Source organism: Camellia sinensis, chromosome 4 (assembly GCF_055761805.1).
Source record: "Camellia sinensis isolate YWXY chromosome 4, ASM5576180v1, whole genome shotgun sequence".
NCBI lineage: Eukaryota > Viridiplantae > Streptophyta > Magnoliopsida > Ericales > Theaceae > Camellia > Camellia sinensis.
This window is the reverse complement of record NC_138964.1, coordinates 178292867-178319864: the sequence shown is the minus strand read 5'-3', so window position 1 is coordinate 178319864 and position 26998 is coordinate 178292867. Positions and strand designations below refer to the sequence as shown.

General features: G+C 31.1%; 2 protein-coding genes across 9 annotated transcripts; both read left to right on the top strand.

Moving 5' to 3' along the window:
• Positions 1–227: 227 nt before the first annotated feature.
• Positions 228–10747, top strand: LOC114265802 (protein PIN-LIKES 3). The gene is made up of 11 exons (XM_028206631.2): positions 228–517; positions 4969–5151; positions 5932–6011; positions 6097–6221; positions 6913–7034; positions 7441–7671; positions 8644–8736; positions 8846–8946; positions 9626–9678; positions 9927–10112; positions 10509–10747. The coding sequence occupies exons 2-11, from the start codon at positions 5017–5019 to the stop codon at positions 10631–10633; spliced, it is 1251 nt and encodes a 416-aa protein (XP_028062432.2). The 5' UTR covers positions 228–517; positions 4969–5016; the 3' UTR covers positions 10634–10747.
• A 3491-nt stretch (positions 10748–14238) lies between these two features.
• Positions 14239–24279, top strand: LOC114266037 (protein PIN-LIKES 3). Of its 8 annotated transcripts, none has more exons than XM_028206919.2 (12): positions 14239–14395; positions 15081–15152; positions 17098–17271; positions 17415–17494; positions 17587–17711; positions 19292–19413; positions 19658–19888; positions 21035–21127; positions 21392–21492; positions 22863–22915; positions 23016–23201; positions 23847–24279. In XM_028206919.2, the coding sequence occupies exons 3-12, from the start codon at positions 17137–17139 to the stop codon at positions 23969–23971; spliced, it is 1251 nt and encodes a 416-aa protein (XP_028062720.2). In that variant the 5' UTR covers positions 14239–14395; positions 15081–15152; positions 17098–17136; the 3' UTR covers positions 23972–24279. The 8 variants fall into 8 exon arrangements, with proteins under 8 accessions (XP_028062720.2, XP_082723135.1, XP_028062719.2 ...); XM_082867009.1 differs by having other exon boundaries at positions 14240–14395; positions 15071–15152; XM_028206918.2 differs by lacking the exon at positions 14239–14395 and adding an exon at positions 14446–14612.
• The last annotated feature ends 2719 nt before the right edge of the window (positions 24280–26998 follow it).

The following is a 26998-nucleotide window of genomic DNA, read 5'->3' as shown; positions in this document are numbered from 1 at the left end:
GCTATCCCGGGACCATGGCCTATAGATGCTATGATGATCCCACGGAGCGTCCTTTTTTCGATTAAAAAAATAATAATATGGTTCTAAAAATTGATCATTCATTCTTTTTATACAAATATCAACCAATCAAGTAACTATTGATATTCAATCACCTTAATTTTTTACATGAGTAATCTATCCGATAAGTTTCATAAGTTCACGGTTCGGATCACAAAACAGACAAAAGGGAGCCCAAAACTATGGAAATTGGACGGGAAGCAAGTTGGGTTCTTTGGTTATCATTTCCTTCTTTTATCTGCTATTCTATGGGCATAATCCTCTCACATGAGGTGGATTTTTACATAAAGGTGAGATTTACCTCATATGAGAAGGTCTGGATTTTTGTCTTCCCATACCTTTTCTTTATACTATATATAGGGTATCATATGGGACAGTCAAGTAATGTAGTGGTTGAATTTCTTTCTTCCTCTTCACATCTATGAAAGCTGCAGTTTGCGCGGGAATCAAGATCTTCTCAGTGAGTAGAATTTTATTATTTTCTCTTTCCTTTCCTTTCTTTTCTTTTCTTTTCTTGTTTTGCAAATGTAATTACTGTAATTTCACCATACAAGGAACACTACTATTCAAAAACTTCGAATGTAACCCAATTCTGAAAATATGTAATGAACTCTTTGCATGGTGTGGTATTAGTTAAATTGCTGTGTTGTTTTAGTATTTTTGACAGAAAGATTGCAAATTAATTTCAAAAAACAAAAACAGAAAAAAGATTGTTCATTTATGATTCTGAGCTTCAAATTTCACCTTTTTATTATTGCTTTCAAATCAGTTTTGAAGGGAACTCTCTCTCTCTCTCTCTCTCAAGTCTTCACTGTTCTATCAATCAGTGCAATATCTACAATTTTTGTTTGACTGGTTTTTTAAACATGTCATGTTCATCTTTGATAACACAACATATGAAAATGATGCTTTCTTTAACTAGGCAGTGAAATTTCAGAGAATTTTGACCTGATTCTTGATTTTTTAATATCTGCTCCATTTGGTTTTTTTAGATACACTGTAAAGGAGGAGAAAATTTAGAGCTGCCCCTCGCTTTGAATTTCAACCTAAGGCGACTTACACTACTAGTTACCCTAGTTTAGGATTTGTGTCGCTTTGATCTTTAGCTTTTTAATTATGATATATTTGATTTTAAATTTTAAATGTTATTTCAAATAAGAACAATCAAAATTTTTTGCAAATAGTCCATTTACAAGGGTAAAGTCGTCATATAATTTATTTTATGTTAGTTAACTTGTATGTTGTTTGAAATGTAATAGGTTTTTTTAAATGAATAATGTTAGAACTTTCTTGGTTATAAATTTTTCTTTGGTTTACTTTTTAGAATTTATTTTCACAAAAAATTTCTAGAAACTAAAAATTAAATTTATAAAAAAAAAAATTTTAAAACGTATAATTTTTATATAATTTTATCTTTTGGGATGGTAGAAATATTTTTTTAAATAATTTTTTTTTGTGATATTATTTTCGTTAATTAGTTTTTAATTTTTCAAAAGTTAAATATGGAGATAACTTTGATAACATTATTAAACTAATCCATTAAATCAAAAAAATCCAAAACTAAAAATATTTCATATATTAAAAATATCGATTACAAATTAAAAGTCTAATAACCATCCATTACATGATAACTATCTAAAAATATTTATTAACAACAAATACAACCATGTACTACATTATAGCCATCTAAAAATATTAACAAAAACAACCACTCATTACATGATTATCATCCAAACACAAACTAAAAATTAATGTGGTAAAAAAATAAACATATAAAAGATTTATCATTTTTATATAATGTTATCTTTGGCAGGTAGAAATAATTTTTAAAAATTCAAAAATATTTTTTTGACATTTATTTTGACCAAACTATTTTATATTTTATTAAATTAACGACTTTATCTTTAAAATAGAACAACGGTATTTTAAATTATTCTTATTTAAAATGATATTTAAAATTTAAAATTAAATATATGATAATTAAAATTATAAGTACCATTAGTATAATTCTACCTTCAATCTATTTTCTTTTGTTTCCAGTCTAACAAGGAATCAAATACAGCACAATTAATTTACAACAAGACTACAAAATTGGCCAGATGATGTTGGGTTCAACGGTTAAAAAGACAGTTTCACTCATATTACTTTACGTATATTTTACATGGCCAATTTTGTGTCCCTAGAATTATTTATTGATTTAGGCTTCATTTGGGAATAGGTTTTTTAAATAATTTTTTGACTTTTTAATTAAAATATAATATAAAAAGTTAGTATATTTGAAATGACTTTTTAATTTTTACGAAAAGATATGTAAAAAGTAAAGAAAAAATAGAATTTTTGACTTTTTTGTATATGTTGTTAGTTTTTTGATTTTTTTGATAACTTTTTAATTTTTTAGCTAAAAAAGTAAATTGTCAAATGAGGCCTAGATTTTGGAAATTACTTCTTTTTTTTTTTTTGTAGTTATCTTTTAGGGAAATAACCACACAAAATAATAATAATAATAATAATAATAATAATAATAATAATAAATTCTAAAGTTTGACTCTTATAATAAAAAAAATCTTAATTTTTAATTTTATCAATTTAAACTTTAATATTTTAATTCATTTTCAATTTAAATTATACGTTTATTTTTGTTAAGTAGAGTTGACAAAAAAAAATGGTATTTTAATCATTAAACACAATGCATTTGCACATCAAATGTCTAGACTATTCTTTTTCCTTGAGTTTTTTTTTTTTTTTTTTTTATAATTTACGTTGTCCGGATTAGCTTGCACGCACCTTAACTAAAATATTTTTTTCCGTTGAGTTTAATAACTAAAATATTCTCTCTTTTTTTTGGGTCAATTTTACTTAACACAAGTAGACATATAATTTAAATTGAAAATAAATCAAAACATTAGAGTTTAAATTGATAAAATTAAAAATTAAAAATTTATTTTATCAAACAGTCAAACCTGGGATTTTTTTTTCATAATTTTCTCTATTTTTTTTTTTAATTCTGTTTAAGATAAAGTTGTTATTAAAAATAAAATAAAATAAATTGATGTGTTTATTTTTGTCTTTAATGATTTTTTTTAGATTTTAAAATTATTTTTCAATTTTTATATCCTTTTACACTATTAATTTGTAATAATTTTTTTAAACTTCCACCTACATGTCAGTGAAACAGATTAGACTTGACATCGAGGTGTGTAACTCAAACTTGCACCCCCACAACTTTTGTGTCGTAGCTCACCATACAAAAAGTTGCACCTCATGTTTTGCAAAAAAAAATCGTCTTCTACCCCTAGAAAAAAGGAAAAAAGAGTGATTTTTTTTAGGAGTTGCCAAATAAAGTTTAATTTTTTTTGTTTTTTTTGAACTAGGAATAAAGATCAATTTTGTTAAAAAAGCTATTTTTCTCAATCAATTTGTACTTTTTTGGGGAGCTAAATAGCAAAAGAGAACAAAAATTTTCACATGAGTTATGTGTACTACGTGAATACGTGCCCGTTCAATGAATTTGTGTGATTTGTCTACGGTGTTCTTAATTTTTCTGACCGTGCAAGCATATTTAGCTTTTGCTATTGGATGGGTACAAAACCAATATAATATTTTCGGAATACAAAATAATTATTCCAAAAAGTGGCTAAAAAAAGGATAGCCAAACGGAGCTTAATCTTTTGTGAACTTGGAGATGATCAGTTACTGCACTTGCACATAAGACTGGAGACAAAAAAAAAAAAAAAAAAATCAAATATTTGTCAAAGTAATTTTTACATCCTCAACATACTTTTTTTTTTTATTTTTTATTTTTTATTGATGTGAATCATTCTTTCAAAGACTAGTGCTTTAAATTTTTGTATCCTTTCTTGGACATTTGACCAGGTGTGTTTTCAATTTTATTTATCCTTATTTTTTGTGTTTTCAGAAATAAAACATTGCTGATGTTTTTGTTTTTGTTTTTTTTTTTTATCTTTTGCTTTCGTTTTCATGTTTTTAAAAACTAAAATGAAAACTTACTTGATATATACTTTTTATTTTTTTTAAAAAATGAATTGATTTCAAAATTTTTGGAAACAAAAACTTTTAAAACAAATTTTCACTCTCCCCTCCTCCCACCACCACCCACACTGTCAGCGGCCGACAAATTTCCATCGACCTACAGCCACCATTATGCAAGTCTCCAGCGGCCACCACCTCTAGCTTTCAAAACAAATGTATGCCAAACAAGTTTTGTTTTTGTTTTTTTACACCCCAAAAAAAAACTTGTAATATTTTGTTAATTGAAAACAAAAAACTGACAATGTTATCAAACGACACCTGAAAAGTTCGAAAACGTCAATCATTTTCGCTTTTGTGGAAAAGCAATTTTCTAAAATTTGGTGTTTCCAAAAAAGTAGTTTGTTTTGAGAAATTTTTTCTGGAAATCAGTTTTTGGATACAATTCCAAAAATAAAAACAGAAAATGAAAACACAACCAAACTCCACCCAAAATGATTGCTTTTTTGATGCATTTTATTTTCCTTATGAAAATGTGACCACATAGGAGGGAAAAGGAGAAGCAAGTTTTGGAGACATAGTTATAATTTTCTAGGTGACATACTTCTTTAATTGAAACCTAGCACTAAATTCATTAGGCAACTCATCAAATGTTTTTTCTGTAACTATTTTTAATTTTTTGTTGGTGATTAATTGATTATAAGTCATTGTAATTCATGATGTCTTTTATTTTATTGAAGGTTTAAACCAATAATTGCTGAATGGCATTTTCCTTCTGTTGCCTCCTAGTTAAATGGCACCTCTATATATATCTGAACTTTTTCTCTTCTTCCTCCTCTTGCTCTTCTTGGATTAGAATTAAAGCAAACTTATTTCCACGATTGTTGATCGGAGATTACTTATTTAAATGTTTTTATATGTTAGGAGTGTACGTAAAAGGAATTCCTCAACGGTCTACAAACAAGTTTCAGAATGAATTTCTTGAATCTGTTTGTGGTGGCATTGATGCCAGTTCTGAAAACACTGCTGATTAGCGCTATTGGGTTATTCCTTGCGCTTGATCGTGTGAATATTCTTGGGGCAGTTGCAAGGCACCACTTGAACAATGTAAGATAATGCTAAATAGATATATACAATTTCTTTTGATTTTTACCAGAATAAACTGTGTAGTTCAAGTTTAGCATTCAATTATCTATATGGTGTTATGACATCTGAGCCTACCAAGTGGTGAAATAATTTTAGACACTCTCAAAAGGCTTGAATGTTTGGAGTAACTAGTTGTTTACATGATATCAGAGCAAGAAGGTCCTACACTAGGAACTCGACGCTTCAGTAATAGTGTGAACTATTAACTTCTAGAGCAACAATTTTGAAACAAAGTAATTTAAACTAGGCGGAAAAAATGAAACCTCTTGCTTTAGTTTCCGTGTAATGCATGTTTTCCTGGGATTTTCTGACATTCTTTTAGTTTTCCTTTTGTTAAAGGGATTACGGTTTAAAAAATAAATAAAATAATTAAAATATAAATAAATAAAAACACCCATGTCAGTGGTGAAAAACACAATGCCATGGGGGTTGATAATTTCATCTCCAAATGTTGTCCTAGATCATGACTTTTGGTTACTGATTCAATTTTACTGGCTAATTTAGAGTAACATTTCATCTTGAATTTACTGAAACATTCCACTGTTTAATGATATCATGAATCATTTTACCATAAACATGTTTCATTCTATACACCAGTGTAAGAAAATGACATCAAAGTTCTATACCGAGTACATCTAATTAGTAACCAGTAAATTAGCAAAATAGCACATGTCGCTATTGAAGCTAGGATTGATTCAAAATTTTGGTTTTTTAATCCGATCACTTCATGATTGTGAACAGCTGGTATTCTATGTGTTCTCCCCTGCACTTATTGTTAGCAATCTGTCCAGTACAATCAAAGCAACCAATATAGTTTCTTTGTGAGTAGATTCTCTATTTACCTTCTTTCTTTTTTTTTCAAACTCCTCTTTATTTTGCTGCTTAATTTTTGGATTTAATGTGTAGGTGGTTCATGCCTCTGAATATCCTCCTCACATTTATTATTGGTTCAGCACTTGGATGGATACTTGTTAAAATCACCAAAACTCCTAAACATTTTCATGGCCTCGTGATTGGTTGCTGCTCTGCAGGTACATCAACATTTCCCCAAAAAAATTCTCCCAAATTTTATATGTGTATTCACTTGGCCGTTTAAAACCTTGTACCTGTGGATAGTTGTGGTACCAAATTGTTGTGGGCGTTTCTTGAATTCAACCTAGATTTTGCTTATAATCCGTTGGTGACTCGCACAATTTGAACTTGTTTTGATATTCGATATATTTTGACCTAGTTTGCTATTATTCGGATCCTTGTATATATCATGGGTTATTTTGAGTTCCAGGGTTTTATGGTTCTTAAGATAGGGTCGGCTCATTGGAGTCGCCGATGGATGTAGGTTTGTATGTTTGTTTTATTTTTATTATTATCTCTTAATTTCAGGTTCCTCCATAACTCAAAATCTTAAATGATACTATTTTTTATTGGACTCCTCCAAAATTATAATTATTGCCTCTATAGTGTCGAACACCGACACGACACTTGTCGGACAATTCCTAACAAATGGGGACTAAAGTAGGTATATTTTTTATTTTTTTATTTTATGAATGACATAATATAATTGTTTATGCATATATAATAAATATATAAATTTATATATTTTGCAGATGGTCCTCATCTTCTATAATTTTTGAAAAATTAAGTGTCCTGTCACGTGTCCGTGACATGTTTTTGTGCTTCTTAAGGCTTTTCAATCATAATTTTTGTGGGGATTGAACTGTACAGGTAATTTGGGAAACTTGCTTCTAATTATCATCCCGGCAGTATGTGAGGAGAAAAATAGTCCATTTGGAGATTCATCAACCTGCTCAACTAATGGACAGGCATACACATCCCTCTCTATGGCGGTAATGTCTGTCTCTACATTGTGATTTCAGTTTAAACAAATGTCTTTGCTATGATGCCACAGGTTTATGTAAACAGGAAATAAGGATTTTTTTTTTGGTTAAAAAAAATGTACACAATCAGAGGTTTGCCAGAAATTGGTTGTCTGTGGCTGGAGGTGGTGGACAGAGATGGTAGGAAAGGGAGGAGAGCGAAAACTTGCTTTGAAAGTTGTTTTAAACTTTAAAAAAAATTAGAATCGATTCCACTTTCATGGAACTAAAAACAATATACTAAATAAGTTTTCATTTCTAGTTTCAAAAAAACAAAAACAGAAAATAAAAAACGAAAATGTTATCAAACGATAATTCAACAGTTATCCATGGAGCATTTCAATTTGTCTTATAATTTGTCGTTTTGATATTCCAGACAGGATCAATTTATATATGGTCTTATGTATATAACATCATGCGGGTATCTCAAAGTAAGAGCAATGAAGAAGTCAAAATAAATGGCTCTTCCAGTATTATTGGCATGAAGTCTCAGTCTCCTAGACAAACCTCTGAGAGCTTCACACAAGCATTACCTTCAAATGATTGCCCAAGGTCTAGGGACACTGAAGCTCAAACTCAACTACCTCCCATTGAATCTGATGATAAAGTAATGATATCTCTCCCTATTTCCCTACCTTCACTTGTAAACTGAAATGATTTTTCAATGTTTTTGAAATCCTGTTTTTGCTTTGGTTGCTTTCTTCTCTTTATTAGCATCCATGGTGGCACAGATTCGATAAAAAACAAGCTTTATAAAAATGGAAATAAGACTGCGTACATTTTGCCCTCCCCAAACCTTGCTTTAGCGGGAGTCTCATGCACTGAGTCTTTAGTTTTCATACTTTCTTATAAGTTTGTTAGAGGGTATTGGTAGCTTAAATTTTCTGATAATGTTAGAAGGCCCAAACTTCGTTCACCTTCCCTTCAATACAAGTTAGACATACACCAACCTTGGTAAATTTTAAAGGCTACTTAGGTGTTGTTAGGGAACAACACAAAAAAATCAAAAATTCACTTCAAAAAGTCAACCCATTCTTTCTACTACTTTACACGCTTTTTTTTTGTAAAAAAAAAAAATTAAAAAATCACTAAAAATAGCCTCTCGAGTTGTGAGAGTTATTGTTTTGTTTGCTTGTTTCCTAGGCTCTCGGGTTGTGAGAGTTTCTTTTTCTAGAACGTTGCGTAGGTTATATTTTTTAGCCTCCTATTGTTAGAGAAAGCTTTTTGGTTTTCTGGGCAGTTTTGGAGTGTCTTTAAACATCTTTTCCTTTTTGTAATAAAAGAAAAATTCAATCAAGGTGTCCTTACAAGGCTTCAATGTAATCAAATTGACCCACTAGATGATTCAGTTGATTCCAATTGTTTTTGAGATGTGGTTGTGCAGAGTAATGCAAAGGGAGAGGATCGGCACTCAAGTGACGAGTTGAAACCTATTGTAGACTTCAATTTTTAAGTTTAAAAAAAAAAAATAATGATAATAGAAATTGGAGGAAGTAATATGTATTAATTTAACATGGGTATATCTACAATTTGATTTCTAATTACTTACAGAGCAGCCACGAACCTTATCCTTTGACAGGTGCTGATCTTCAATAAGATTAAGAAGGATGTGAAGATTTTTGTGGAAAAGATCAACTTGAAGATGTTGTTTGCACCACCAACCATTGCATCCGTACAATCCTGTTGATGTTTATAATATTTTTCAAGAGTTACATCCTTAATCAAGTAGGTTGTTCAATTCTTTCCTCTAGTTTAACATTTGTTGTTGTTTTGTGTCACAGATTGTTGGGCTTTTGATTGGAGTAATCACACCAATAAGGAAGATTATGATTGGAGATAATGCCCCTCTTCGTGTGCTCAAGAGTTCTGCATCTTTGCTGGGGTATGTATCCTACTGCTGCAAACTTTTTGATTTCATTTGGATAGATGAGTTGCAAATGAAAGGATTTTGAGATTAAATTTGGATAAAAATTTAATAGAGTAAGCGATTATAGATAGATTGAGAAACTCAAATGGAAGATTAAATAGAGTAAAAAAATATGTATTTAAATCCACCAAGGTAAAGCTCTCAATTTCAATTTTGAAACCCATATCTAAACTATCATGTCTAATAGACCTTCAAATCAAATTAAAAAATTTGAAGGTCTGTTAGACATTGATACACAGTACAAAGGACTTCTTCTCAAATCAGAAAATTAATAACTTTCAACTAGCAGAGCAAGTGTCAATATGTTTTATCCTTAAAGAGACAGAAAAATGTTCTTATAGTAGCAGACAGAAGATTTCACGAAAAATAAACAACAAAGTATTTAAAAAAATATTATTGAAAGAACGATTTGGTTGCTTCCACTACTATATTACTACTACCCTTTGGGCCCTTTCCCCTAAAACACCATGGCAACAACAATACTCCATACCTATAATGCTTCCTATACTACAAGTAATAAATGTTAACTCAAATGTTTTAATTGATTGCTTATCTAGTCACCATCATTTGCAAATTGATATGTCAAGAATATTTGTTCATGAACTTTTCTCTTGGCCTTGTTATTTTGCTGCAGGGAGGCAACAATTCCATCCATGACATTAATAGTAGGAGCCAACCTTCTTACGGGTAATTTTTTCTCTTTTTTATTTTTTTCCCCTCTTTTTTGGTACATTGGAGGCCATAGCATGGGTGATGACTCGAACCCTTGATCTCATATAGTGAGGTGCAGGGGCTTTGGCCATGGGTAATTTATTTATTTATTTTGATTTCATTCATGCTTACCTTGGTGGTCAGTCTGTTTCTAGTTTCCTCTAATATGGGCAGAAGTTGGTTCGGCTTTAATCTTTTAAATACGTTTCTTAATCATATTTCAGGATTAAAAAGATCGGGAGTAGGCCTCTGGGTTGTTGTAGGGGTCAATGTAGTTCGGTATATTGCATTGCCCCTATTGGGTATCCTTGTTGTTAAGGCTGCACACCATTTTGGCTGGGTTGGATCGGATTCGTTATATCAGTTCATTCTTTTGCTTCAGTATGCACTTCCATCTGCAATGAGTATTGGTATGTTTAGTTTTACTGATCTTTCATTATCTGCTCTTTTTGGCAGCTCATATCTTTTCACTTCTTCCATTCTTCCATCTTAATCTCAAGTAAAATTTCATTTAATGCTCTCCATATCAAGCTTAATATCTACCACTTGAAGTTGAGATGAATTTAAAATATTTCAAATTTCCAACACAAAATCAATCATAAGGTTCATATTAAGAAAATGCTTCAGAATACACAAGCCTCCACCCAAGCAGTGTGTGTGTTTTACAATTTCATAAAGTGACCAAAGTCCGAGGATGGTGCAACGGAATTTCTCTAGTCATCAAAATTTGAACGGTTTTCTTTGTTAGTTGTTTCTTTTCTTTATTTTTATTATATTTTCTTATGTTATTTCTCTGGACTTGGTAGGTACAATCACCCAGTTGTTCGACATTGGTCAGAGTGAATGTTCTGTTATTATGCTATGGAATTATGTTGTGGCTTCACTCTCCCTAACACTTTGGTCAACCTATTACATGTGGATTGTAACTTGAAATTTTTTTCGGATCATTTTAATTTTAATTATTATTTTTTTACTTTCGTATCCATCAAATTGATATACAATGCGCTGTTGAGATTGTTTACAATATACCCTCTCTCTTTCTCTAGTTTAATTTCAATTAGAGGAAGTGAGAGTTAGATGCTCTCTCTTTTTTCTTTTTCTTTTTTAAACAGTTGGAACTCTAATCCTAGTAATTTACATTGCAAATTCACAAAGAACTACCCTTAATATGAAGTGTTGTTGAATGTTTTGTCATGACCAACCAACTAGAGTTTGTGCAAAGTGCATAGAAAAGCTCACAACCCAATTATGATGGAAACGTATACACACACACACACACACAAGATATGAACATTTGATTAAGTCCATGGTTGAGGTTGTTGTGCTGCTTCAGCAACACTTGGTTTAGCAGTGCAAGCCAATCCATTCCAGTTCAGTTTCTGTTATGGAACAGTTAGTGGGAGTTAGAGATAGATAGTTAGGCTATAGTTAGTTACTGGAAGTTATGCAACTTGTATTGATTGTAACAAACTCTAACCAATTATGTTACATCTCCCTCTACCTCATGGTCTATATAAAGTCATGCCCCGGATTTTAAGAAATTAATTTAGCGGAACTTAATTAACCTAAGCATGATATATTTGTTAGAAAACTCCAATTTTTAACATTTGCTTGTTTGCCAATCATTATCCTAACTTAAACAGAATGTTGGTTTGTCTAGTAAAATTTATCAGCTGCTAAATTTAGAGTACAAAAGTGCTTCCAGGGAGCTTGATTTCTTAGTAATACTGGTGCAATTTGTTCTACAATGTATGTATATGAGATCGAGATAGACTTGTGTACCTTTCGTGAAGAACATTTTAGATCCCATAAGAATGCTTACAATGAAACTAGTTGAAAATTTTGAAGGAGAAAGAGTTGTTTTATTCTTTAATTTCTATTTAATTTTTTTACAAAAATTATGCCCACTTTCAAACTTGACAAGTGTATATACATTTCGTTAGTTTGGATAAAAAAGATAGCCAACGTAATTTAATCCAAAACAAGAAGTAATTACTTTGCCTATATCATATATATATATATATATATATTATTAAAAGTATTGTTTTTGTCTTACTTAGGTGGCACATTAAAAAGGTTTGCATTTTTTATAACCAACGTAATTTAATCCAAAACAAGAAGTAATTACTTTGCCTATATCATATATATATATATATATATATTATTAAAAGTATTGTTTTTGTCTTACTTAGGTGGCACATTAAAAAGGTTTGCATTTTTTTAAGAGAGTCACGTCAGTATGTATTTTCTTAATTACATATACACAAATTCATACCTAATTTAAATTATACTAACTTTACCTATTTTATATGGACTCTATTTGACAAATTGTTTTTTTTTTTTTTTTTTTCCATATATTGAGATAATCCACAAACCCAATACAAATTTTGGGTTTCACGTTTTTCTTTTTAATTTTTTCAAGGGTATTAAGATTTTTTTTAATACTAAATTGTCTTCTTTTTTTTCCTTCTTATTTTTTTGTGCATTATTCTATACCCAGTACCAATTCTATATTATGGATTTACCGCTAAATGTTATAGTAATTCTATATATGAAATTATACTTCATTTCCTACATTATTTTATATAATCGCAACTCACATGAGAAAAAATCTACACAATAATATTACTCTCGAGGAACCTCAAAAGTTTGGATTTACTGCTTGAATTATTTTTTCAATTGTTGAACAGTAAGTTCTTTTATGTTTTGATATTATATTACAGATGATTAATCATTTCATACACATTGAGATGTATTTGTCGTTTGGATATTTTCATTATTTTTTTCTTTTGGGTTTAAATGTTGTTATGTGATTCTTTCTTAATTAGTTGTTGTTGAATTTCTTTTATATAGTTAATATTTTAATTTAATTAAGAGTGTTTATTTTACAATCTTATAATTTTTGAATTAATTTGTATAATTTCTATTTCTACATATTTTTATTTTCCAACTAAATATAAAAGAAAATTAAATAGTTAAAATTACTTTTAATTTTTTGTTACTAATTCTTTTTCTAATATAACTATTATTTTTAATATCAAAATGAATATTTATTTTACTATTTTATAATTTAATGTATATCATATATAATTATTATATGATCATTACACTTTTATAATACGATAGAATTAAATTTATCAAAATACACAAATAATTTAACTAAAATTAATATATATATATATATATATATAAGTATTCAAGTAACAATTTTATAAAACGATAGTACCAATATTATCAAAATAAATAATTAAATCCATACTTTAATTTTTGATTTTAAATTAAAATTAAATTATTCTTTTATAACACACATTGTACTATAAAATATTTTTTAAAAACAAAATAGCACGTGCATTGCACAGGTCAACTGCTAGTTTAAATTATAAGTTTCTAGAAATAAATTTCTTCGGTCCAAAAATAAAAAACACTATCTCAAAATGAATAATTACAAATTCTAAAAACTAAAATTTCGAGGTTGTCAAGTCGAGATTGATCTAAAAATTTAAATATTTTGACATTAGTTTTAAAATAAAAATCCACTAAAAATTGGGATGTTTAGTAATTAGCTAATATAGTTAAAAAGTCAAAATTTTATTAAATGTTTAAAAAAAAAGAAGTCAAAAATCATATAAATTAGTCAAAACTTAATTCATTCTCTATTTTTTTAAAGGTTTTTTCATAAAAAAATATCAAAAAGCCTTTTTTAAGTACATCAATTTTTTCCACGTCGCAATTTAATCAAAAAACAAAACAAAAAAAAAATTACCACCCAAAAAAAAAAAAAATTTAAAAAAATCACTTCACAGACTAACCTAAATAAGTCAAAAAAAATATTGCAAGTGTGAGCAGAAGGAGCTTGAGGAAGCAGCTTGGTTGCTGGGTTGGTTGGGAAATAGGGATACAGCCAAAAAATTAAAACAAAGAGCCAACCATATATAACGACTGAGGCCCGGGGCTGGCTGCTAACAGGAAACCGCGGCCTGGGGTCCATCTCAATAATGCCGTTTCACTCATCACTCTCTTCATTATTTGTGTCTATACTTCATGAATTTCCATAGTAATTTAAGTGGGTATTTGAGAAGTTGTTATTTTAATAGATTATTTTAATTTTTGATTATTTTGATAAACTAAAATTTATGTATTTGGGGGAAATGATTAGATTTTTTTTATAATTCTATGTAATATTTGTGAGAAAAAAAAGTGAAATGATTATGAATTTAATGTGATATTTTGTTTTATTAACTATTTTAATCTATTTTATCTTTTTGTGAATTTTAACTTAAATTAGACTAAAATTTCACTTCTCAAACAACTCTTAAAAAAAAAAAAAACCGAAACATGTTGATAAAATATAAATGAAATATAATTAAATTTTACATAAATTTTTTATACAAATTTATACTTAAATTCATATGAATGAAATATAATTAAACTTTACATATATTTTTTTCATTTTCTTTTTTAAATTCACACCTGAATTCAAAAACCAAATGAAGTTATTTTGCACTGACCTTCTCAGCACAAGCCCAAAAAAAAAAAAAAAAAACACATGCCGTACCTCTCTCTCTGCTCCAACATGTCTCCTCTGCTCTGCCTCTATTTCTTCTTCATTTCCAAAATGTTTCAAATTTTTCTACTTGTGTTATTTTTCAAACGTTCAAATTTCATGTGGGTCTGTGTCCTTTGGCGCTTAAACGTAAGTTTGTCTGTTTTAATGGGTTTAAAGCCAAGTATTAAATTCAAGCTTCTTTGCATCTCAAACATTGAATGTTAGTTGAACCCCTCCCCGCCTGAGTTTGGGAGCTTTTGGGTGATCAACTTATCTTTTTTATGTGTTTGTACAATTTCTTCACTTTCTTTGCGTTTGAAGAATTGTTTTAATCTTCAATGGAGCAATAAGCCGACTTTTTGGAGTTAAGTTTACTTCCTAATTATTACCTATAAGATTTTCCTATTATTTTGTTAATATTGTAGAACTTCAAAACACTACACTAGCCTTTTAGACTTGCCTCCATCTATAATAAAAAATAAAAAAAAAAAAAAAAAAACCTCCTTTTGGACTTGCCAATTTTGAAGCAAAGTGAGAGAATGGGAAGAGCTTAGGTGCTATGGCTTTGAGTGATCATCTTGTCCTTTCGGTTTCTGGTGCCTCGAGATCCTTTGTTAATATTGTTTCTTCATTTCACATCTCTGTTTCTTGTGTGCCCGTTATGTGTTTGTGCAATTTCTTCACTTGTTTTGGCCTTAAGAATGCTTCTTACTCTTCAATGAAACAATTCTGTTTTTTGGAATTTACTTTTTATTTGTTTGTGCAAGCCTATAAAATTTTCCTGTTGTTATATTAATATTATAGAACTTTTTGGACTTGCAGATTTGTGTAGCAAAGTGTGGAGCTCGGGAGAGATCAGGTGCTATGGTTCTGAAGTATCTTGTTGAAGTTCAAGTGTAGGCAGGTGAGTGCTCGCTTGTTTTGTTGTGGTTTTGTTTTTTTCGCTTTTGTTTTGTTTTTTCTCGCGTTTGTAGGAACAAAAAACAACCAGAAGTTCGAGAATACCCATCGTTTTCATACCTTTTATTTTTGTACGAAACAGATTTTTGAAAATTCAAAAATAACTTTTCGGTGTTTTCTAAAAGAGAAATGCTATATATTACTAGTTTTTTGTCGCCTCCTACATCAATGCTTATGATTGGATCCTTTGTTTTGAGATAATCATTAAGCAATTTCATGAATATAGTGATATAAAAGGATGAAAAAAAACAAGTAATAAATATCAGCCCTCTTTCTTGAAATGGGATATTTTAAAAAAAACAATTCTCAAAACAGTTTTAAGAAACAGTTTGTCAAACAGGTTTTACAATCAAACACGGTATCTTTAGGGCCCGGGAATAGTCAAGGTGCGCAAAAGTTAGCCCGAACACCCGATTATAAAAAAAATTTAACAAAAACAAACAAACGGTTGGAAAGTATAAATGCTGAAGTTTATTCTAGAATGGAATGGAGTATGAAGGAACATTCGGCATTCCATAATGTTGTTGTTTGTACCTAAAGCAACGTTATGATGCAGTATGGAGATGAATTAGGACAAGCCCCTATTTTTGTCATTTGGGAAGGAGGGAGGAGGGAGGAAATTGTTGGAATGTGTCCCACATTGCTTGAAGTTGCCTCTTCTGTGTTGATTATAAGACTCTAGTTTTCCTCTCCTTAATATTTGGGTTTTAAGGAGAAGTGTGGGTTGGGCTTTTCAATTTGGTATCAGAGCTTGGTTAGACCTGTGATTGATGTGCCGTTTGTCCGGCTACTGCATGTTGTGGTCCAGGAGGATGTGTTGGAATGTGTTCCACATCTCTTGGAGTTGCCCTCTCTATGTTGATTATAAGGCTCCAATTTTTCTCTCTTTAATACTTGGGTTTTAAAGAGAAGTGTGAGCTGGGCTTTGCAATTGAGATGTCTAGGAGGTGGGGGAAGGAGAGAGGGAGAGGAGGCGGCTGGGAGGTAGGGAAGGAAGGAAAGGGTGGCTGGTGGTAGTGGTTGGAGGGATTGTGGGTTTAGGGTCAAGGTTTTCTTTTGGAGAAGACAAGGGAGAAGATGAAGATAACGGTGATTTTGTTTTTTTGCCTTAAAAGGTTGACTTCAATTAAATTTTTTCCTTCCCAACTCTCTTGAAAGGTACAGGAAGTATAATTTCTGTTAGTTTGTACGGAAAATGCAATGAGAGCAATTTAGTCCAAAACCATGTGGGGTTAATTAGTTATTTTTAAAAGACAAGGGGGTAAAGTGCTATCAGACCATATTACAGAGGACTGAAATGGATTTTTCCCTAAAGTCAATTACAAAGTGGAACCAAGGATATCAATTTCCTTGGAGACAGTGTCACAAAAATACTGTTCGATTCCTAATTTGACCTTCAAAAGAGTTGTTTCTCATTTTTTTTCCTGTAAAGAAAATCATTGTCAAACCAACCATTTTATGAAGAATCACAACTTTGACGCATTTTTTTCCAAATTTAATGCATAAAAAGTTTACTTGAGCATTAGTTATTTCTGCACTCATTTATTTAGTTTCTTTTTTCTTTATAAGATTCTCCATGAGCATAGAACAACAGTTTTCAATCTTTTTTATTTTTGTGTTGGTGGTATTTATCTTTTTCTTTGCAAATATATCTATGTTCTGTGGAGGTCATAGTCCAACTCCTTTATGACAACAATTGCTTAGGGGATTTTAGACATTATTCCATTGCCACCTCAAATAACTGTGTTGATGGCATTCTCATGATAAAAGGAGAAAACTTATGGGTTTCATGATAACTAGTGTTTTAACATTATTACTTCGCGTGTTGTCCATATGTAAAATATTGGCTTGTTGAGATCATTTGGGTGAAAATTTTCTTATTGTTGTAGGACTGGAGTACTCGTAAAATTGTGAAAGCAGCTTGAAAAATGGGGCTTTTAGATCTATTTTGTGTTGCTTTGATGCCTGTTTTGAAAGTACTCTTGATTACTGCTCTTGGCTCGTTCCTCACTTTAGACGGTATAGATGTATTGGGAGAGAATGCAATGAAACACTTGAATATGGTAAGTCGTTACATCTTGCATTTTGGTTTCATTAGTACATGTCTCCTATGTTTTTATACTGTGATAAAAGACACATAGAAAAGTATTTTTTATTCATTTTCATTAAGTCGGATGAACTAACAATGCTTTTCCTTTGTAATCAGGTTGTATTTTTTGTGTTCAATCCAGCACTAGTTGGTAGCAACATAGCCAAAACAATTACTCTTGAAAGCGTTATTTTGTTGTGAGTTTAGTTTTGACCAATTGTCATTGTTCCGTTAACTTTTTGTGTGACTTATTTCTTTACTCAAATTGAACTTCTAATGTATTGCATAGGTGGTTCATGCCCCTCAATATTCTTATCACCTTTATTATTGGCTCAGCAATGGGATGGATACTCATAAAAATCACAAAAGCTCCTCAACATCTTAAGGGCCTTGTATTAGGTTCATGTGCAGCAGGTAGTTTTCTATCAAATTTTTCACATGTGCCCGAGTGTCAGACTGACACGTCTTCTTGTTAGGCGTTATCCACTGGCAAGCTAGGATGGATAGTATAGTTCTAATTCATTTTCATTTTCCCACTCAATGAAGTTAGGCACTAACCAGATATAGTTCTTAGTGACTTATAAGACTGTTTTGAGTTCGGATCAATTCTTCCGACTCTACCATGTCTGTAGTCATATGAAGTTGATAGGAAGATCTTCAACTCTTCTTACTTTTGCTATATCACAAAATTTTCATGTTCGACAAACTTCCCTAGTGAAGTTCTTGCAACGTACATTTATATACTTCAATATTATTTTCTGCAACAAATACATACCATGAATAAATCCTTATTGAAATGCTAGAATTGTAAAGAAGGAATGATCTCAAGAGCTCAAATTGCTTCAATTATTTATTTATTTATTATTATTGATTCCATTTATTTACTATTCAAATGTATGTTCAGTTGTATATTTAGTCTATATTCTCTCCAGCTGGCAAGTGGGTTTCTTCCATTGCGTCTATTAGTTGAAAGTACAAAACTGTCTTCACTAACAGATAATTTTACATGGACAACATTAAAGGATGGAAATATGTCTTTCTTTTGTTTAGAGAGAAACTAAGGTGGTGTTTGGAAGAGTTTTGGAATTATGATTTGAGAATATAGTTGTATTTTGAGTTTGTGAATTTTGGAATTATGATTTGAGTGTGAAAAATTTGTTTGGTTAGAAGTTTTGAAAAGAGTTTTAAAAAGAGTTTGGAATTTTTGTTGTGACATGATATTTGATACAAAAACTTACAACTCATAACTAAACACACAACTCAAAATTCTATTCAAAGCTTATAAAAAAATTTAAAAATTTAGAATTTTTTTTATTTAAATATAAAAAATAACAGGTGCGAATTGTAAAAAAAAAAAAAAAGAAGTTAGCATGTTCCGGTCAACCGGCCGGCTGTCCGGGAGGACGATTGGCTAGCCCAAATTTTGCTGCCTTGGAAAGAGTTTTCAAAAGTGGGTGTGGAATTAATTTTTGAAAACTCTAAACAAACAAGACACTCAAAACAAGGAGTGGAAATATGTTTGGAGAAACTAACCAAACACAGCCTAGTTGTACTCATGCCAAGGATTTTGTGCGTCAAATGAGGAAAAGCATTTAAAAAAAAAAAAAACACGAAGGGGGCAAGAGATGAGGAATTTATTTTATTTATGCATTGTAAAACTCAAATTCTATGTTCCTTATGCCATTCATTAATCCAAATAATAGGATCAGATGCTTGTATATCGTATTCAATGCAATCAAGTGACAATATGGTTTACACATGCATCACGCTCCTTGAAAAACACGGGATTTTGAACAATATGCAAAACACAGTGTTCCAAGTCACAATGTAGCTGGGATTATCTGCTATGTTGTTCTGAATAGCGTAACATACTGCCCTCAGATGTATGTGGCTTAAAATTGAAATGATGTGGTGACAAAAGTATCATGTACTTGCAATGGGTATCAATTGGCCTTTTAACACAACAGTGAGAACTTTTGATTTGATCTAAACAGGAAATTTGGGAAACTTGCCTCTGATTATCATCCCAGCAATATGTAGAGAGAAAGGCAGTCCATTTGGAGCACCTGATACATGCCACATTTATGGACTTGCTTATGCTTCACTTTCTATGGCGGTATGCATCTAATTAGCTTCGAATGACATCCAACAAATTGATATCATCAAACAAATAAAGAATGAGAAATTCATGCACTTGATTTGAAAGAAAAAGAGCGCTCATAAACATACATATCATTCTCTGTGCCTTCTAGTAAAAACTTAATGCATTATCTATCCATTCTAGCTTGTTATGACTGGTTGTGCAGAGCATGAACTAAATTTATTAGTTAGTCTAAGTATTTCATGTTTTGATTCTTCAGATAGCATCCGTTTATTTGTGGTCTTATGTTTACAACATTATCCGAATGTCCTCAAGTAATATCAGCAAAGAAGTGATTTACACAAACAAGTCCGCTGAGAATGCAAAATATACTGACGAAATATCAGAAACACACCAAGGGAATTGTGCAGAAACACTTCTTCCTTCAGAAGACTGCTCCTCTATAGACTATTTCACCTTGCCTCAGAGTAAAATTGATGGCAAAGGAAAGGTTGTTTTCAATTTTTCGCTTACTAGAAAATAACCCTCTATGATTTGGAACAGCTTTTATGTTTTCCTTCGTGCTAGTGCATGATCATCATGATATGAGCAATATATCACACATTATGATTCTTGTGTATTAAATATGAAAAAGAAATAAAATAAAATCTTTCTTAGTGATTAGGGGTTCCAAGAAGTTAAAATGCCAACCCACTCTAAATAACATCATGTGCAGGCATTGTAGAACTTAATTTTCACATTAAAAGCTCATCGTGATGTCAAAAGTTTGTTGTGTGTGACAGTTCAACATCCTGACTGTTAATCTTCAGTGCAACGATGAAGTTTTTCTTGTTCCTTTACTTTTTTGTTTTATTTTTCCTCGTATTGTTTCAAACCTAATATTTTGGTCTACCAACTCCATAATTTTCGTAGACTATCCTTTAATAAACTTTTCAACTAAGTCTAGAACCATCTATTTTGTTTCTGTATTATGAAACCCTATTTTACATTTCTATTGTTCTATGTTGATAGGTGATGAGTTCTTTTCTCATTTACTCTATCCATTTTCTTTTTCTTTTTTTTGTTTCCCTCATACATCAATTGAATATAAGAAGAGGGAAATATGTTTGAGATGGGATGGTCATGTGCAGTGTAGACCAATTAACACCACTTTAAGGTGGAGTGATTGATCCATGTGGAGGGTGGTAAATGAAACAGATAAAGGGCTAGGAGAACTTGGGTTGAGGTGATTAGACAGAACTTGACTATTTTAAACTTAATTGAGGATATGACTTCAAATCTGAACAACTGGAGGAATGGATCCATGTAGCCAACCCCCAAATAATTAGGACAAAGGCTTGTTGAGTTGAGCTTAATAACTGACTGTTGTGTAATTCATATGTGAGGTAAATGACCGAGGAATAAGTGAAATTTTAGTTAATGGAGCTCTTATCAAAGAAATTAGGCACTATCCTATTTATTGTAGCAGTATTGTGAGTTCATATTTATTGAGATTTGATGACTAAATTCTTATAACATGCATATTTAAGGTGACTACTTTGTCTATTTATTTATCGAACTAGTATGAACATGAATATTGTAAAATAGATGGTGTAAATAATGTAGTGATTTAACTATTTTTACGATTTCTTAACAGGTCCCAGTCTCAATAAAGATTATGCAGCATTTGAGAATGTTACAGGGAAAGATTAATCTGAAAGCATTGTTTGCACCTTCGAGTACTGGAGCGGTAACCTCTATTTTAGTTTTTTTATTTTTATTTTAGTACAAACTACAAAAGGAAGTGCTAGACATGTCTTTACAGAACTATCTTGTCGTATGTACTATTTTAATTATCCTGTCTGAACAGGGTTACCTCTATCATGTGAAACTATTGGTTATATGACAATTTGATATCAAATTTGATGCTGAGATGATTTTTTATTTTAAATGCAATGCAACAATGTCATGCTGAGGGACCTCAAGTTAACGAACATGTTGTTCTCTTGTGTAGATTGTTGGTTTTATCATTGGAATAGTCCCACAGCTGCGAAATTCAATGATTGGGGATGCTGCTCCACTTCGTGTGATCCAAGACTCTGCTGCCTTACTAGGGTATACAGTACACACCCGACCTGCATACTTTGTTTAGCTTCTGATAAGTTAGGGGCATTTGAATTTACCATTTGCATCTTAGTTCTGAGATTTCTGAAAATCATATTAGAAACCAGAAAAAGAAACATAGAGAAAGACTGTTTTGAATTTATCATTTTCATGCTACTGTTTTCAGTATGTTGTGTACCATTTTACCTTCTGCAGCAAGAACAACTACATGATTGTAGGTGTCATGGATGGGCACCGGTATTTATGGCAATCTTAAAATACCAAGGTGCTAAATGAAAATTGAGATGTATTTTCAGCATGCATACAATCTCACTATATGTTAAGATGACTGTAAGGTCTACAATGGCCTTGTTTGGGAAATGGCTACTTTTTTGGCTTTTTAGCTATTTGACTATTTTAGTAGGCTATTTTAGTTTTTATGTTTGGGAAGTTGTGTTGAATTTTTTGCTTGATTGTTGTATTGAAAAATGTGTTTGAAATGATGTTTGAGGCTGAAATGACAAATTTTTCCCTAACCTCACTTTTTCCAAAATTGGTCTAAAGGGGCAAAATTGTCATTTACTACCTGTGGGACAGCTTGCCAACATGACAGTGGTAGGCTGTCAGTGCATTGTCAACGTGACAGTGTAGGCTGCCACTGCTGAGCTGCTTATTTTAAAAAAATATAAATCATTGGTTTAGGGTACTATTTGAGGCTATTTGGTTTTTTTAGTGTTTGAGGCTATTTTAGCCTCAAACTTGGATTCCCAAACAAGGCCAATATATAAACGGTTATTTTTTTACTGGACAAATGATCAGGGATTACCTGTAATCTAATAAGAGTATTATAATGTTCCTGAGAAACCCACAAAAAATAAGCAGCATTTTTCTTTTTTGTGTATTCTCGCTTTGGGTGGATTTTTGGGCTTTTGGGTACACCTCCATAGGGGTTCTTGAAATGCCTAGCATTGAGGAAAATTGACTTGACCCAAACAATATTTGTTTCTGGAGCCCCCTTTTTTTTTTTCTTTTTTTCCTTTTTATCAAGAGAGTTTTTATATGAACTTTTGTTGTACTTCTCCATGTTATTAGTTCCTTGCACACTAGATCAATATCCCCATGGACACCGTTTTCTCAACTTCATACCGTGTTAATGTATATTACCCTTCTGGCTTGGTTAGTCCTGTATATTGAGTTGATTTGGCATCTAGGAAGATAGAGTCATATAAATATGTTGACTGAATCTTATATATGGCCTCAACCAAGCCTTATGTCTAATCTCCTTAAATATCACTTTTTCTGCCAATTATTTCTCCCCATTTTCAAATTCATTATAACACGGTCTTGCATGTTCGCTACTCTTCCTTTTATCTAATTTGCAGGGATTCAGCAATCCCAACTGTCACCTTGATAGTGGGAGGAAACCTACTTAAAGGTAATCGAACATTCCTATATACAAGGTGTTGCTTAGTTGGTTTTTGGTCTCATGCTGGCGTAGAAGATTTTTTTACTAGATGGTAGATCTTGTTTTTCAGGCTTAAGAGGTTCTGGAATTCAGTTGTCACTCATTGTAGGAATTGTTGCTGTTCGGTACATTTTCCTGCCTCTGTTGGGCATCATCGTTGTTAAAGGGGCAATCCATTTTGGTCTGGTGCACTCGGATCCACTATATCAGTTCATTCTTCTAGTACAGTTTGCACTTCCACCAGCCATTAACATAGGTATGATACTCATAATGTTTTTGAGTAGTCAATTTTTGTCAGCTTGATTTTGTAGACCGAGTTATATTTTGAAACTATTGCCTTTGGTGAAAAGCTGTTTGGTTGTGTTCTCATTTTTTGTTTTTGTTTTTTGAGTTTTCGGAAACAAAATAATGATGAGTTCAAAAACACCAGTTTCTTTCATTTGTGCGAAATTTGTTTTTGAAAATTCGAAAACAGCTTTTTGAGTTTTCTAAAAAGTGGTTTACTTTTAGAATTTTTTTTCCCAAACTGATTTCAGAAAAAAATCGTAAGTGTGCTTTTGAAAAGAATAAAAATAGAGATTTATAATTGTTTGGTTGTGTTTTCATTTCCGAAACTTGTTTGGTAAGTTGTTTTCGACAACGGTTTTGAAGAAAATTTTCTAAAAGCAACCTACATTTTAAGAAACACCAAAAAGTTTATTGAATTTTCAAAAATGGTTATTTTGCACAAAAATAAAAAAACGAAGAGTATTTTCGAATTTTTCATTGTTTATGTTTTGAAAAACACAAAAAAACAAAAATGAAGAAAACAAAAACACAACCAAATAGAAACCACTACTACTTTCTCTATTTGTTTAGTATATGTTACATTAAAAAACATTCCCCATGTTGAAATTGGCAGGCACAATGACCCAATTATTTGGAGTGGGGGAGAGTGAATGTTCTGTTATTTTGCTATGGACATATGGATTGGCATCAGTTTCACTCACTCTCTGGTCAACCTTCTTCATGTGGCTAGTTTCTTGATTTCCATCTCTTCTTCACAGCCAGTGTGACAGAGCACATGGAAGGGCCTCACATACTGTATTAATAATTCTCTCATTCAGCTGTGTGTTTTTTATTTTATTTTATTTATTTTAATCCATCCACATTCATGTTTTTTTCCCCTTCATTCTCTGTAACTCATTGTTGAGTTATCCATTATGAATTGCAGCAATCTGTTTTGGAAACCTTTTTGACACAAACCAGAGGTGACATGTTTTGAGTGCTGTGAACAGGGGATTGGGATTACAAGGTGATGGCTGTTATTAACATGATCTCACAATTTACATGTATTTTTTTGGGAATTATTATTCAACTCCATTTGTTAAAAAACATTTTAAAATTAATTGGACAAGGAAAAAAAATCTCATTTTTATGATGATATAAGTCTATCGTGTGTGAGTTGCAAGTTCTTTCTTTTGTAAGATGCAAGTCCTTTCTTATGCACTCAAAAATTTCGTATAAAATATAATTATTTTTGAACTATCCAATTAAAATGTTATTTTTCCTTTTAAAATTTGCCTCTACTGCCAAAATTAGATGTCAAATTAAATGTCACAAAGCAATTTTCAATGGGGATTTATGGTGAGAGATCCTTCAATCTCAATTTTTCTTGCAAAAAGTAAATAGAAATTTTTTATTTATTAAAGACAAATATTAAAATATAATGAAAATATGACAAAATTACCCTAATTGAAATTTTATTAGTCTCGTCATCTACTGTCTCATAGCACCGTTACTATGACCTCTGACGGTCGATAATGACCTTTGATAATTGTTTTTTAGTCATTAGTCACTGATAATTTTTCAACAAACATTTTTTTATGTGAATCTCTAATAGCATTTTCCGACGACGACAACCACCACCACTACTACCACACCACCATCACTTAATTATATCATTCAAAATTAATAAATTTATATTTGTCATTTTATCTTTCTTTTCTGCTTTATTATTGTAGATAAGAAATTGGTGTGTACAACTACATACTTCCAAATTTACCCATCTTCACCACATATCTCTACTATCAAAACACATTCGGTCATTTGTTGTACGGAATAAGTTAACCATTAAATCACCACTATAAAAGGAAATAAAGATGGCCATGATGATAGAGATTGATATTGATAGTGGTTTGAAGTGTAAGAAATGGTTTTGAAAAATATGATTTTTTCTTAACTTTGATCTATTTTTTAGGTGGGATCTATATGTCAAAGTTGGCGAGTTTAAGTAGTAACGTGTTTTATGCCGCGTTGTGATTCACGTGGTATATTTGGATACTCACAACCATTATTGGGTGAATGGGAAATTGAAGCCAAAGAGAGTTTTATGGAAATGGTGTTTTTGGTGAAATTTCCTAAAAGGTTTGGTTTAAGGCTTGTCCCATATTGATTTGGTGGATAAACTTTGAGTGGGTTTATAAGGTTTGAGTTTGGAATTTAGAGTAGGCCTTAATGGGCACCCAAGTTTTGTAGGGGGGAGGCTATGGGCAAAGTGAACTAGATCCATTGGACCCAAAATAAATACGCTGCCATCCATCCAGGCTAAGCTTGGGTGCAGATACATGGTATGAGGTTGGGTTGGGCTCGTCCGACCTAGTACCTATTTTTTTGGGCCAAAAACATTGGAATTTAATTTTTATTTTTTGGTAAAATAAAATTTGTCAAGAATTCGAAATTAATTCCGAAATCTATCCAGTTTTCTCTTCACCCAAACAGGTCTATATTTGGCCAATATAAACCGGACAGATTCAAATCTGTTTAAATTTCAAACCCAAACAGTTCGTATCTGTTGAAACAGTGCCTTACCTATTCAAATTCAAACCATACTTGTTGGATTCAAATCTGTACAGTCACTTTTACATTTATAAATAGGCAGTCCCTTACTTGGTTTTTTCACTTAATTTTCGTTCCAAATTCTGCCTGCTCTCTCTGTGCTTTGCTGCATTAATTTTCTGTGAGAAAGAGTGTAAACACAAAGTGTGTTCGTTGTGCGAATAATTTGTAGTGCTGCTATTATTCGCAGTTGATCATTTTATCCTGGGAGAGAGACGTCTACAATCTGAAAGCACCATGGAGAGGACGAATCTGTCTTAAGGACATAGTGTTAAACACTGGACTTGATCAAAATTTTATTCAATAAATACATAAGGTTAGTAATTAATTTACTTTCTATTTTATTATTTTTCTGTATCTGTTTCAGATTTTGATTTTGTATTGTAACAAAATAAAATTTTGTTTTTATTTATATATTTATTTTTTATATTCTGGTTTGATTTTTGTAATTAAATAATCTTTTTACTTTTTTTATTTATTCTGTTTGTTGTTAAGTACACAAACATAATTTATTCGTAATACAGCGAAGATTGTCTATAAATCTTAAGATAGATTTTTTTTGGTGTCTTTATTGTATTTATTTTCTATCCTTTTTACAAAGTGATATTCTAGTTAGAAAATACAAATAGTAGTCATATATTGTTTGACAAATAATAGTAATATACTGTTTATTTTCTTTAACAACTAGTAGTAACATACTAGTGTCATTAACAATTTCATAATATTATTTTGTGTAATAGTGTTACAGAAAATTATTGTGTAGTACTTTATTTTCTTGGTTTTAGTAATTAGAAAAATAAAATTATTTTGTGTTATAATTTATTTTCTGGTTTGAGTAATTAGAAAATTAATTTGTATTTTGATTTTTTTGATTTTTGCAATCAGATATTATGCTGTTGAAAGTAATACTCCAAATCCGATTGTTACAACGACTCCAGTCCCTATCCAGAACTATGTTCAAGTTTCAATAAGTAAGGGAGAAAAACCGGAAAAATTTAATGGCACCGAATTTAAGAGATGGCAACAGAAAATGCTATTCTATCTTGCAACTCTAAATTTGGCTCGATTTCTCCGTGAAGAGGTTCCAATACTTAGAGAAGATGAAAGTGATCGGCAAATTGTTGTCGCTATAGATGCGTGGAAACATTCTAATTTTCTGTGTAGAAACTACATCCT

Bases quoted from the DNA above. Each gene is read 5' to 3' on its own strand.
- LOC114265802 (XM_028206631.2), top strand. From the start codon at position 5,017: ATGAATTTCTTGAATCTGTTTGTGGTGGCATTGATGCCAGTTCTGAAA. The intron at 5,152-5,931 runs GTAAGATAATGC...GATTGTGAACAG, and splicing joins CAAGGCACCACTTGAACAAT to CTGGTATTCTATGTGTTCTC. The intron at 9,679-9,926 runs GTAATTTTTTCT...ATCATATTTCAG, and splicing joins AGGAGCCAACCTTCTTACGG to GATTAAAAAGATCGGGAGTA.
- LOC114266037 (XM_028206919.2), top strand. From the start codon at position 17,137: ATGGGGCTTTTAGATCTATTTTGTGTTGCTTTGATGCCTGTTTTGAAA. The intron at 19,889-21,034 runs GTTGTTTTCAAT...ATTTCTTAACAG, and splicing joins AAATTGATGGCAAAGGAAAG to GTCCCAGTCTCAATAAAGAT. The intron at 23,202-23,846 runs GTATGATACTCA...TGAAATTGGCAG, and splicing joins TCCACCAGCCATTAACATAG to GCACAATGACCCAATTATTT.